The sequence below is a fragment of the Babylonia areolata genome, chromosome 16 (assembly GCF_041734735.1).
Source record: "Babylonia areolata isolate BAREFJ2019XMU chromosome 16, ASM4173473v1, whole genome shotgun sequence".
Taxonomy (NCBI): Eukaryota; Metazoa; Mollusca; class Gastropoda; order Neogastropoda; family Buccinidae; genus Babylonia; species Babylonia areolata.
The window spans coordinates 3,215,004-3,229,322 of record NC_134891.1 but is presented as its reverse complement, the minus strand read 5'-3'; the positions used below and the strand labels follow the sequence as shown (position 1 = coordinate 3,229,322).

Below are 14,319 nucleotides of genomic sequence, written 5' to 3'. Positions count from 1 at the left end.
TTGTTGTTGATGTTGATTTTGTTTGTTTGTTATAGTTGGTTTGTTTTCTTATGAACTGTAACCTGACAAATCATCAATGTGACTAATGAGTTCACGGCATGCTTCCAAATAATGACACACCCCATTCCCACACACCTTCTCCACTATGTGGATCATTAACTGGTGATTAACTGTGCGTTTTCTTTTCAGGGTGGAATGGTTCTTACCTCTTGCTCGGTTATTCTTTCCCCTGTAAAACCATCAACATCTTTCAGTCAGGGTTCAGCTTCTTTTTCTTTTTACAGGCCTTTCACCTGCACTATTTCGAATGCGTTGTTGGCACACCACAGTAAAGTCCAAGTTTAGCATCCTAAATTATTGCACCTACAAAAGTATTTATTGATAGGTTAATGATTATTATTATTATTATTATCATCATTATTATCATTCTTATAATAATAACAACAATACACAACTACTACTACTACTGAAAATAACAATATTACTACTACTACTATTACTACTGCTACTGATGAAGATGATGTTAACTCTCTCCATACGGCCAGTCCTCTCTTCTCCTCTACACAGACCCCTCGGATGTCCAGTGGGTGTCTGAATGACCCAACCTTTAGCTTCCGTCGTCAGAATTGTGGTATTCTTTGTCAACATTCACCTCTTCAGTATAAGAGCCTTCCACTTGCAATATTTTGATGATGGTAACTGGGGTGAAACGCTGTTAACGTCGTCTCTTTCGCCGTTCGTATGGAGAGAGTTAATGTAAGGAAGTAATGATGAAGAAGATGAAGGGTAGGATAGAGTGCAGGATGAAATGTGGACACTCACTCTCTCCTCATACCACAAACAAAATCGCCTGGAGTAATTTTATTGAAGGCATGTTTAAACCCTACTTAACAACATCTAGCAGCAAGCAGAAGCAGCCATACACTTCCGTAATTTAGCAACACTAGCTACTGTAGTCACTAGCAGCACTAGTTACTGTAGCACTAGCTACTGTAGTCACTAGCAGCACACCTGAAATACATACACAGATGTCCAGGTCACACACACAATATCAAACCTTACATTGGACACCGCTGCCATGAAAGGCTGATGTAGTGACATCAATTATCAAATTATATCTGAACATTTCACCATTCCGGGCTGATAATCATATCATCAATTGTCAAGTTATATCTGAACATTTCACCATTTCAAGCTGATAATTATATCATCAATTATCAGGTTATATCAGAACATTTCACCATTCCAGGCTGATAATCATATATTCAATTATCAGGTTATATCAGAACATTTCACCATTTCAAGCTGATAATTATATCATCAATTATCAGGTTATATCTGAACCTTTCACCATTCCAGGCTGATAATCATATATTCAATTATCAGGTTATATCTGAACATTTCACCATTCCAAGCTGATAATCATATCATCAATTGTCAAGTTCCATCTGAACATTTCACCATTCCAAGCTGATAATTATATCATCAATTATCAGGTTATATTTGATCCTTTCACTATTCCAGGCTGATAATCGTACCATCAATTATCAGGTTATATTTGATTCTTTCACTTTTCCAGGCTGATAATTATATCATCAATTTCCAAGTTATATCGGAACATTTCACCATTCCAGGCTGATAATTATATCATCAATTTCCAAGTTATATCGGAACATTTCACCATTCCAGGCTGATAATTATATCATCAATTTCCAAGTTATATCGGAACATTTCACCATTCCAGGCTGATAATTATATCATCAATTTCCAAGTTATATCGGAACATTTCACCATTCCAGGCTGATAATTATATCATCAATTTCCAAGTTATATCAGAACATTTCACTATTCCAGGCTGATAATTATATCATCAATTTCCAAGTTATATCTGATCCTTTCACCTTCCCTTCACTTATTGTCCAGCAGTGCATACTATCCTCAAAGAAATGTAAAATAAAAGCTCCACTCAGCTTAACCACTGCTTTGCAATCAATGACATAAAACACTGTGTTCCAAATATATGACAGGCTTAAAGTATAACTACTTTTATAAATAAATCAAATCACAAGCACATGTATTCCCACTACGGCTGAACAAATCTCCACTTTGTCAAAACAAAGTATCGCAGTGGAACAATCACAAGGAATCATAAATAGCAAGTTAAGTTTGTCTCCCATAAACCACTATCTGGAGCAACCTATGCACGCACACACACAAGCAAAATCATAACAAAGTAACATATAGCGAATGCCTACCTGTAAACCTTAATCTGACCACCACTGCCAAATGATGTTCAAAATTTGAAGGTTTATTTAAAAAAAACAAAAAACAAACTAGGAGTTGTTAACAAACAACATTTTACACTGCTGCAGCATGTACCATCTCTACGGCATCTACAACTATAACACTATTTCAATATCTGACATGTCACTGAACAAATAGCAAACATTACATGGGCTGAGACAAAATACAATTTAAACCAAATATGATATCCAACTTTCACTCTCTCCATATGAACGGCGAAAGAGACGACGTTAACAGAGTTTCACCCCAATTACCACCATCAAAATATTACAAGCGGAAGGCTTACACTGAAGAGGTGAATGTTGACAAAGAATACCACAATTCTGACGACGGAAGCTAAAGGTTGGGTCATTCTGACACCCACTGGACATCCGAGGGGTCTGTGTAGAGGAGAAGAGAGGACTGGCCGTACTGAGTTAAAGAAATGAATGGTCCCCCACCCCTCCCCAAAAAGGGAGAAAGACACAGTGGAAACAAGTGTGTGAAGTTATCTTGTAAGCCAAAGCTGCTTTACACATGGGGACAAAAAAGACATATAGAAAGAAAGGGAAGAATAAAAAAGCTAATGTTCCCAATATGTATATATAATCTTTTTTTTTTCTTTTTTTTTTAATTTTGCAAGCTCCAGCTGAATTTTCATGCCTCTAATTATCATCTATTCAAGTTCATGATACACTCTTATTTTCTTACAGTACATTCCAACACTTACACAAACATGGCAAGGCTTGAACTATAAAATAGAAAAGTTAGCATAACACAAACATACATAAGTAATGTATACAAATTTGTAATTTATCATGCAATAAAAGAAACATACATGTCCTAAATCATATGAACATAAAAAAAATTAATTTCAGAATAAGAAAATATATCATTGTAAATTCTTGAACTGCAGGTCTGATATTTAAAAACACAGCACTGTCACATACAATAAAATAGATCTAGCATCTACATTTAGCAAAGTGGTGGTCTGGAGGTAATGCACTCTGCTGCGAAGGGTGTGGTGTATGGGTGTGTTGTCAGAAAATAATGGGAATATACTATGAAAAAATGTGTGTGTGTGCGTGCATGTGTGTGGGCATGAGTGTGTGTGTTTTGTCACTTTTGTATGTAGTTTGCCTTGCATTATTTCTGAGGGATCTGGTGCCAGGAATGAAAACATGATGAAATATTCCTTTCACGCTGTTATCTTTAACAGTTTAAGCGTGAGCTTTCCATGTTTTCTGAAACTTTTCTCAGCACACAGCACAGCAAAATGGGTCAACAATCAAACGATTATGAAACGTTATTCAAGAAAAAAAAGAAGAAGAAAAAAACCCCCAAAACAACCAAAACAAACTAAAACATAAATTAACACACAAAAAAGCCATTGTACATCAAACACTCTTAAATCTACAGAACAACAGTCAGGCAGATATTGTAGTATCTTGTGTTATCATCACCAAACTGCCTTTTGGACATGCGCACATACATATACCAACCAGAGCAAATTTCTGGATAGTGTGCTATATAAGTATCCATTATTATTATTATTAATATTAATCACCAGTGACATTACCAACAAAGATCATTTCCTGCCCACACCATTATTATTAATATTAATCATCAGTGACATTACCAACAAAGATCATTTCCTGCCCACACCATTCTTATTAATATTAATCATCAGTGACATTACCAACAAAGATCATTTTCCTGCCCACACCATTCTTATTAATAGTAATCATCAGTGACATTACCAACAAAGATCATTTTCCTGCCCACACCATTATCATTAATAGTAATCATCAGTGACATTACCAACAAAGATCATTTTCCTGCCCACACCATTATCATTAATAGTAATCATCAGTGACATTACCAACAAAGATCATTTCCTGCCCACCACTGTCTCACCATCCATTCCATCTTCAGCAGAACAGCCAGCAACTCTCTGCACTTTGTGCAACTCTCCATTCTCTACCAGCCAATCAGGCGAACACTGCACTGCAGATCAAAACTTTTTTTTTTTCTGCTCATGGGTTGCAGCTCACACGCTAACTCACACCCATGAGTGGAACTTGACATGCATGGCCAGTTGTACCCAGCCACTTTAGCATACTACGTCTTCCAGGCTGTGCATGCTGGGTATGTTTGTGTTTCCATAACCCACCGAACAAAAGATAACAAGGATAACAAGATCTTCAGGATGCGGATTTGATGTTCTGCATGTATATACGCATGAAAGGGGTTCACGCACTAGAAGTCTGCACGTATGCTAGAAAATTAAAACAACACCAACAACAACAACAAAAACAAAAAACAACAACTCTACTCTTACCCCCATCAGATGCAGCTGGATTTTGAACCCAAAACCCAAAGACTGAAAGTCCAGTGTTCTAACCACTCAACTTTGAACCCAGAACCCAAGAACTAACCACTCAACTTTGAACCCAGAACCCAAGAACTAACCACTCAACTTTGAACCCAGAACCCAAGAACTAACCACTCAGCTTTGAACCCAGAACCCAAGGACTAACCACTCAGATTTGAACCCAAGGAATAACCACTCAGCTTTGAACCCAGAACCCAAGGAATAACCACTCAGCTTTGAACCCAGAACCCAAGGAATAACCACTCAGCTTTGAACCCAGAACCCAAGGAATAACCACTCAGCTTTGAACCCAAGGAATAACCACTCAGATTTGAACCCAGAACCCAAGGAGTAACTACTCAACTTTGAACCCAGAACCCAAGGAATAACCACTCAACTTTGAACCCAGAACCCAAGGAATAACCACTCAGCTTTGAACCCAGAACCCAAGGACTAACCACTCAGCTTTGAACCCAAGGACTAACCACTCAGCTTTGAACCCAGAACCCAAGGAATAACCACTGAGCTATGAACCCAGAACCCAAGGAATAACCACTGAGCTATGAACCCAGAACCCAAGGAATAACCACTCAGCTATGAACCCAGAACCCAAGGAATAACCACTCAGCTTTGAACCCAAGGAATAACCACTCAGCTTTGAACCCAGAACCCAAGGAATAACCACTCAGCTTTGAACCCAGAACCCAAGGACTCATATTTCTTCTCCTTCTTCTTCACTCATGGGCTACAACCCCCACATTCACTCGTATGTACATGAGTGGGCTTTTACGTGTATGGCTGTTTTTACCCCGCCATGTAGGCAGCCATACTCCGTTTTGGGGGGTGTGCATGCTGGGCATGTTCTTGTTTCCACAATCAACCAAACGCTGACAAACGCTGACATGGATTACAAGATCTTTAACGTCCGCATTTGATCTTCTGCTTGCATACACACACGAAGGGGGGTTCAGGCAAAAGCATGTCTGCACATAATTATGTTGACCTTGGAAAAATCTCCACACACTTTGTCCACCTGGTGCTGTTACTGTGATTCGAACTTGGGACTCTCAGATTGAAAGTCCAATGCTTTGAACCACTCGGCTGTTGCGCCTGTCGCTCATAATATGACTGTGAAGTTTCGGTCGCACTGTTCACAGTTCTGGCTGCACCAGAGCTCCTGTGAAACAGAGTTCAGGACTACAGTAATGACCCACATCGCAGTCTGCCTTCACCCACACCCTTTGTCCTCTTTTCAGCTGTACTGAAGTACTGCTGCAACCCACTGATGTATAGGACCCTCGGAAATGGGCATAGTCAGTGTCGTCAACCATGATGTATGCCCGGACGATATTGTCCCTACTGCCCCCGGCTCCAATGGAGGATGTGAAGACATAGCAACCAGGAACAGACACCCTGAAGATACCTGTTGCACTGTCATAGCAACCACCCACGTTGACTTTTATGTTGTTGAATACGATTGCAGAGCCTTGCTTTGTTTCACTTACGCTGTAGCTCACTGCGCAGAATGAAACCGTTTTCCCACATGTTTCTGAAACATAAGAGATAGTCAGGAATTTAGCGCCGATAAAATTCTACAAATAATTTTTCCTGCCATCACTCCTTTTGATTAAAAACCCTCTTTCTCACCATTTCCTCAAACTTGGTAAAAAAACAACAACACCCAACAACAACAACAAAAAAACAACAACAAAAAAACCCCACACTAGATGGTTGTTACCCTATCATCACTTTGATTATTAGTTTATTTCCTTTTCATCATAAACATTGGTAGAAGACAAGTGCTGAAATATCACTGGTTTTGAGTTTTCCTTGTTTCTTCTCACACATGTATAGGATGGACCATTTGGGCAAGTTACAGCCAAGAAACGTTCTGCAACGCTTTATCCTGGCGAAGAGGAATTGTATTGTATTGAAATGTTTCACTCTTTTTGTCACAACAGATTTCTCTGTGTGAAATTCAGGCTGCTCTCCCCAGGGAGAGCGCATCGCTACACTAAGAGCGTCACCCTTAAAAAAAAAAAAATTCCTTCTGCACTTTCATGTTCTCCTATCGAAGTGGATTTTTCTACAGAATTTCTCCAGGGAAACCCCTTTGTTGCCATGGGTTCTTTTATGTGCACTAAGTCATGCTGCACACGCAACCTTGGTTTATTGTCTCATCGTAATGACTAGCGTCCAGACCACCACTTAAGGTCCAGTGGCGGGGAAGAAAATACTGGCGACAGTGGGATTTGAACCAGTGCACTGACGGGCGCAATAGCCGAGTGGTTAAAGCGTTGGACTGTCAATCTGAGGGTCCCGGGTTCGAATCACGGTGACGGCGCCTGCTGGGTAAAGGGTGGAGATTTTTACGATCTCGCAGGTCAACATATGTGCAGACCTGCTAGTGCCTGAACCCCCTTTGTGTGTATATGCAAGCAGAAGATCAAATACGCACGTTAAAGATCCTGTAATCCATGTCAGCGTTCGGTGGGTTATGGAAACAAGAACATACCCAGCATGCACACCCCCGAAAACGGAGTATGGCTGCCTACATGGTGGGGTAAAAACGGTCATACACGTAAAAGCCCACTCGTGTGCATACGAGTGAACGCAGAAGAAGAAGAAGAACCAGTGCACTCAGATTCTCTCGCTTCCTAGGTGGATGCATTACCACTAAGCCATCACTCCACATACATGAATGAGTCATCGCTTCAGACCAGAAATTGCACTGACTGGCTAGCAGAGGACAGACTTGATGGATCGTTTCATTACCAAGTAATCTGCGACATTTGGCCAGAGTAAACCAGCCGGCCTAGTTTGCATCAGTTTAACATGATAAGGTGTATAAACAAACAGGTAGTACCATACAAACTCCTCATTTTTGTAACGAGCCACCAACATGACACATATAAATGTAAGCAAAGACTCCTTTAAAGAACCAAAAATGATTACAGGCAAAAAAACAAAACAAAACAAAAAAAAAGCCCCCCCAAAACAAAAACAAAACAAACAACAACAAACCCCTAAGATAAACAATGGCCTGCTTAATCTTGCAACCTGGCATTAAAAAAAATCTTCAGCTACAAAATTACTTTTTTTTCTCTTTTTTTTCAAATTCATCATATTTATGTCAAGTCTTCTGAGAACTACTGTGAGAGAAATGAGGAAGGTGGGCCTGGAGACCGAAAGAGATAACTGATTGGTGTGTGTGTGTGTGTGTGTGTGTGTGTGTGTGTGTGTGTGTGTTCACATACAAGCGTCGGCGAAAGAAAGACAGAGAGACAGAGTGTGCGTGTGTGTGTATGGTGTGTTCAGAATTTTCAACAAAACAAGAGAAAGAATACACATATACCTATATATATCATGCAAAAAAACAACAAAAAACCCAACAAAAACACACTGTAACATTACCCATTTTCTTCTCCAACGACTGTGTTCTTTGCTGGAGATCGGCAGCCGACTGCTTTTGCGTAGACAGGTCATCACTGAGGGTGGAGAACTTCCGCATGTCGGAACTCAGTGACTGGATTTTCTTTCCCATGCCATCTTCCCTCTTCTTGGCTGCCGTCAGAGCGTCGTTCAGTGACTGCACTTTCCTCTCCAGCCCAGCCGCTTCAGTGTGCAGGGTTGTGAGGTCGCCCTTGCAGGAGGTCAGCTCTGAGGTCATGGTGCTGGTCGTGTCCCTTACCTCGCTCATCCAGCGGTCCACTCTCTCCGCCAGCTCCCTCAGAGACACCGTTGGCTCGGGAGTGCCCACTTCCGGTCCCTCGGCGATTCTCCCCATGTACGCTCTGACGTCATCGGCATGCAGCACTGCCGCGTCCGTGGTGTCGTAGTCCCAGCCCCACCCACCATCTGACTTTTCAGCTCTTTTCCTGAGGAGCTGAAGCTTTTCCTCACTCAGCAGCGCCTCCTTCAGCTCAGTCTTCAAGGTCACCACGTCCGGGTCAGTGGACGTGGTCTGCGCTGCCCGCGACAGCAGCGACGAGAGCGACTGGCGGATCAGAGCCGTGGAGGACTTGTGAGCGGTCAGCAGGCCCCGGGACGTGGCTTCCTTCCCAGACACGTCTTCCAGCAGCCGATCGCGTGCCTGCCGGGCCCATGCCACCAGCATGTCGTGGCGAGCGTGGATTTGCCGTGTCACTTCCTGGGCGTGGCCAGTCAGTTGTCGGTCCTCTCGGTCCCCTTGTTCTAAGGCCGATTCCACCACCTGCAGCTGTTGAAACACCACGGAGAAGGGTTAGACTTACCTCATTCTACCTGACAGCATCATGCCTGCTACATCACCCCTGGACCAGCACTACAGGAGACCTCACCTAACCTCACCTCACCTATCCTGTAGTCTTGTGGACCGTTGGGGCGCCACAGGTGATCTGGCAACCAGCATCCTCCAATCCTCTCGGTTTTCTGACCCCCTGACTGTATCGCTCAACCTCAAGCCCGTCCATTCTGGGATGTTGTCCTCCCATCTCTTCCTCTGTCTGCCTCTCCTTCTCCCCCCTTGCACTGTGCCCTGCAGGAATGTCTTGGCAAGCCCTGATGATCTTGTGACATGGCCATACCATTTGAGCTTGCGTCTCTTGACCAAGGTCAACAGGTCTTCGTAGGGCCCAATGACTTGCCTGATTCTGTTTCGAACTTCTTCGTTCGTGATGTGATCTTTGTAGGAGATGCCCAGAGACATGAGACCACTGCAGTGAAAAGTAGGGGGTTGTTCACTAAATCAGCGAAAACCGATGGAGAATTATTGTTGATTTAATCAGTCGAACAAAGCTTCGCTTTCATGCTTCCAGAATCTGTAAAATGTTCAGTTTAAAATGCCAACTGTACCAAACAAGGATAAACAAAATTAGAACAGTGTGTTGGTACAAGAAAACTGGTACCTGGTCAACAGGGGAAGTAATCATGGTAATAGTTAACTCGTACCTGGAATGGAATGAGTTAAACTAGTTAAAGGGTGATCCGTGTGACGAACCTTGTTCTTGGAAATAAGGGGAACAAGTGCTCACCCCTCCCCTCTACCCCACCTCTCTATTGACCCTTTTCCTTTGAACACTGATCAGTTCAACAATTCACCATCATAAGCTGCTCAACCAACTAAGTTACTGGCTAGTTAACAAGCTGATAAACTCGACCAAGTAATCGTAACTGAAATCATGATGCTTGAGCAGTCTAGTATAAACATTGCATCCTAAGCTTACAAATAAGACTGTACGATAGGACTTTAATCAAGTCCAAGGGAGATAATTCTGTGTTCCTGAAGGAAACTGTGTTCCCCGACAGCTTACAGGTATGATATTTCCCTGACATGCTTTAGAGCTGAATGAAAACAGTGCCCACAGTCACAGTCACACAAACACGCTTTAGAGCTGAATGAAAACAGTGCCCACAGTCACAGTCACACAAACACGCTTTACAGCTGAATGAAAACAGTGCCCACAGTCACACAAACACGCTTTGGAGCTGAATGAAAACAATGCCCACAGCCACAGTCACACAAACACGCTTTAGAGCTGAATGAAAACAGTGCCCACAGTCACACAAACACGCTTTAGAGCTGAATGAAAACAGTGCCCACAGCCACAGTCACACAAACACGCTTTGGAGCTGAATGAAAACAGTGCCCACAGTCACAGTCACACAAACACGCTTTAGAGCTGAATGAAAACAGTGCCCACAGTCACAGTCACACAAACACGCTTTGGAGCTGAATGAAAACAGTGCCCACAGTCACACAAACACGCTTTGGAGCTGAATGAAAACAGTGCCCACAGTCACACAAACACGCTTTACAGCTGAATGAAAACAGTGCCCACAGTCACACAAACACGCTTTAGAGCTGAATGAAAACAGTGCCCACAGTCACACAAACACGCTTTAGAGCTGAATGAAAACAGTGCCCACAGTCACACAAACACGCTTTAGAGCTGAATGAAAACAGTGCCCACAGCCACAGTCACACAAACACGCTTTAGAGCTGAATGAAAACAGTGCCCACAGTCACAGTCACACAAACACGCTTTAGAGCTGAATGAAAACAGTGCCCACAGTCACACAAACACGCTTTAGAGCTGAATGAAAACAGTGCCCACAGTCACACAAACACGCTTTGGAGCTGAATGAAAACAGTGCCCACAGTCACAGTCACACAAACACGCTTTAGAGCTGAATGAAAACAGTGCCCACAGTCACACAAACACGCTTTAGAGCTGAATGAAAACAGTGCCCACAGTCACACAAACACGCTTTAGAGCTGAATGAAAACAGTGCCCACAGTCACACAAACACGCTTTAGAGCTGAATGAAAACAGTGCCCACAGTCACAGTCACACAAACACGCTTTAGAGCTGAATGAAAACAGTGCCCACAGTCACAGTCACACAAACACGCTTTAGAGCTGAATGAAAACAGTGCCCACAGTCACAGTCACACAAACACGCTTTAGAGCTGAATGAAAACAGTGCCCACAGTCACAGTCACACAAACACGCTTTAGAGCTGAATGAAAACAGTGCCCACAGTCACAGTCACACAAACACGCTTTAGAGCTGAATGAAAACAGTGCCCACAGTCACAGTCACACAAACACGCTTTAGAGCTGAATGAAAACAGTGCTCACAGTCACAGTCACACAAACACACTTTAGAGCTGAATGAAAACAGCGCCCACAGTCACACAAACACACTTTACAGCTGAATGAAAACAGTGCCCACAGTCACAGTCACACAAACACGCTTTAGAGCTGAATGAAAACAGTGCCCAGAGTCACAGTCACACAAACACGCTTTAGAGCTGAATGAAAACAGTGCCCACAGTCACACAAACACACTTTACAGCTGAATGAAAACAATGCCCACAGCCACAGTCACACAAACACGCTTTAGAGCTGAATGAAAACAGTGCCCACAGTCACACAAACACGCTTTAGAGCTGAACGAAAACAGTGCCCAGAGTCACAGTCACACAAACACGCTTTAGAGCTGAATGAAAACAGTGCCCACAGTCACACAAACACGCTTTAGAGCTGAATGAAAACAGTGCCCACAGTCACAGTCACACAAACACACTTTAGAGCTGAATGAAAACAGTGCCCACAGTCACACAAACACACTTTAGAGCTGAATGAAAACAGTGCCCACAGTCACACAAACACGCTTTAGAGCTGAATGAAAACAGTGCCCACAGTCACACAAACACGCTTTAGAGCTGAATGAAAACAATGCCCACAGTCACACAAACACGCTTTAGAGCTGAATGAAAACAGTGCCCACAGTCACACAAACACGCTTTAGAGCTGAATGAAAACAGTGCCCACAGTCAGTCACACAAACACGCTTTAGAGCTGAATGAAAACAGTGCCCACAGTCACAGTCACACAAACACGCTTTAGAGCTGAATGAAAACAGTGCCCACAGTCACACAAACACGCTTTAGAGCTGAATGAAAACAGTGCCCACAGTCAGTCACACAAACACGCTTTAGAGCTGAATGAAAACAGTGCCCACAGCCACAGTCACACAAACACGCTTTAGAGCTGAATGAAAACAGTGCCCACAGTCACAGTCACACAAACACGCTTTAGAGCTGAATGAAAACAGTGCCCACAGCCACAGTCACACAAACACGCTTTAGAGCTGAATGAAAACAATGCCCACAGTCACAGTCACACAAACACGCTTTAGAGCTGAATGAAAACAGTGCCCACAGTCACAGTCACACAAACACGCTTTAGAGCTGAATGAAAACAGTGCCCACAGTCACACAAACACGCTTTAGAGCTGAATGAAAACAATGCCCACAGTCACAGTCACACAAACACGCTTTAGAGCTGAATGAAAACAGTGCTCACAGTCACAGTCACACAAACACGCTTTAGAGCTGAATGAAAACAGTGCCCACAGTCACACAAACACGCTTTAGAGCTGAATGAAAACAGTGCCCACAGTCACACAAACACACTTTAGAGCTGAATGAAAACAGTGCCCACAGTCACAGTCACACAAACACGCTTTAGAGCTGAATGAAAACAATGCCCACAGTCACAGTCACACAAACACGCTTTAGAGCTGAATGAAAACAGTGCCCACAGTCACACAAACACGCTTTAGAGCTGAATGAAAACAGTGCCCACAGTCACAGTCACACAAACACGCTTTAGAGCTGAATGAAAACAATGCCCACAGTCACACAAACACGCTTTAGAGCTGAATGAAAACAGTGCCCACAGTCACACAAACACGCTTTAGAGCTGAATGAAAACAATGCCCACAGTCACAGTCACACAAACACGCTTTAGAGCTGAATGAAAACAGTGCCCACAGTCACACAAACACACTTTAGAGCTGAATGAAAACAGTGCCCACAGTCACAGTCACACAAACACGCTTTAGAGCTGAATGAAAACAATGCCCACAGTCACAGTCACACAAACACGCTTTAGAGCTGAATGAAAACAGTGCCCACAGTCACACAAACACACTTTAGAGCTGAATGAAAACAGTGCCCACAGTCACAGTCACACAAACACACTTTAGAGCTGAATGAAAACAGTGCCCACAGTCACACAAACACGCTTTAGAGCTGAATGAAAACAGTGCCCACAGTCACAGTCACACAAACACGCTTTAGAGCTGAATGAAAACAGTGCCCACAGTCACAGTCACACAAACACGCTTTAGAGCTGAATGAAAACAGTGCCCACAGTCACACAAACACGCTTTAGAGCTGAATGAAAACAGTGCCCACAGTCACACAAACACGCTTTAGAGCTGAATGAAAACAGTGCCCACAGTCACAGTCACACAAACACGCTTTAGAGCTGAATGAAAACAGTGCCCAGAGTCACAGTCACACAAACACGCTTTAGAGCTGAATGAAAACAATGCCCACAGTCACACAAACACGCTTTAGAGCTGAATGAAAACAGTGCCCACAGTCACACAAACACGCTTTAGAGCTGAATGAAAACAGTGCCCACAGTCACAGTCACACAAACACGCTTTAGAGCTGAATGAAAACAGTGCCCACAGTCACACAAACACGCTTTAGAGCTGAATGAAAACAGTGCCCACAGTCACACAAACACACTTTAGAGCTGAATGAAAACAGTGCCCACAGTCACAGTCACACAAACACGCTTTACAGCTGAATGAAAACAGTGCCCACAGTCACAGTCACACAAACACGCTTTAGAGCTGAATGAAAACAGTGCCCACAGTCACACAAACACGCCTTAGAGCTGAATGAAAACAGTGCCCACAGCCACAGTCACACAAACACGCTTTAGAGCTGAATGAAAACAGTGCCCACAGTCACACAAACACGCTTTAGAGCTGAATGAAAACAGTGCCCACAGTCACACAAACACGCTTTAGAGCTGAATGAAAACAGTGCCCACAGCCACAGTCACACAAACACGCTTTAGAGCTGAATGAAAACAGTGCCCACAGTCACACAAACACGCTTTAGAGCTGAATGAAAACAGTGCCCACAGTCACACAAACATGCTTTAGAGCTGAATGAAAACAGTGCCCACAGTCACAGTCACACAAACATGCTTTAGAGCTGAATGAAAACAGTGCCCACAGTCACACAAACACGCTTTAGAGCTGAATGAAAACAGTGCCCACAGTCACACAAACATGCTTTAGAGCTGAATGA

At 43.1% G+C, this 14,319-nt stretch overlaps 1 protein-coding gene across 6 annotated transcripts in view; it reads right to left on the bottom strand.

Annotated features, from left to right (window-relative positions):
- Window positions 1–848: 848 nt before the first annotated feature.
- Window positions 849–14,319, bottom strand: part of LOC143291074 (uncharacterized) — a 28,410-nt gene continuing 14,939 nt past the window's right edge. For all 6 annotated transcript variants that reach the window (XM_076600676.1, XM_076600673.1, XM_076600674.1 and 3 more), the window contains exons 4-5: window positions 8,072–8,876; window positions 849–6,206 (exon numbers count right to left, since the gene is read on the bottom strand). In XM_076600676.1, the coding sequence (XP_076456791.1) occupies window positions 5,809–6,206; window positions 8,072–8,876 (1,203 nt within the window). In that variant the 3' untranslated portion in view covers window positions 849–5,808. The remainder of the gene's footprint in view (window positions 6,207–8,071; window positions 8,877–14,319) is intronic.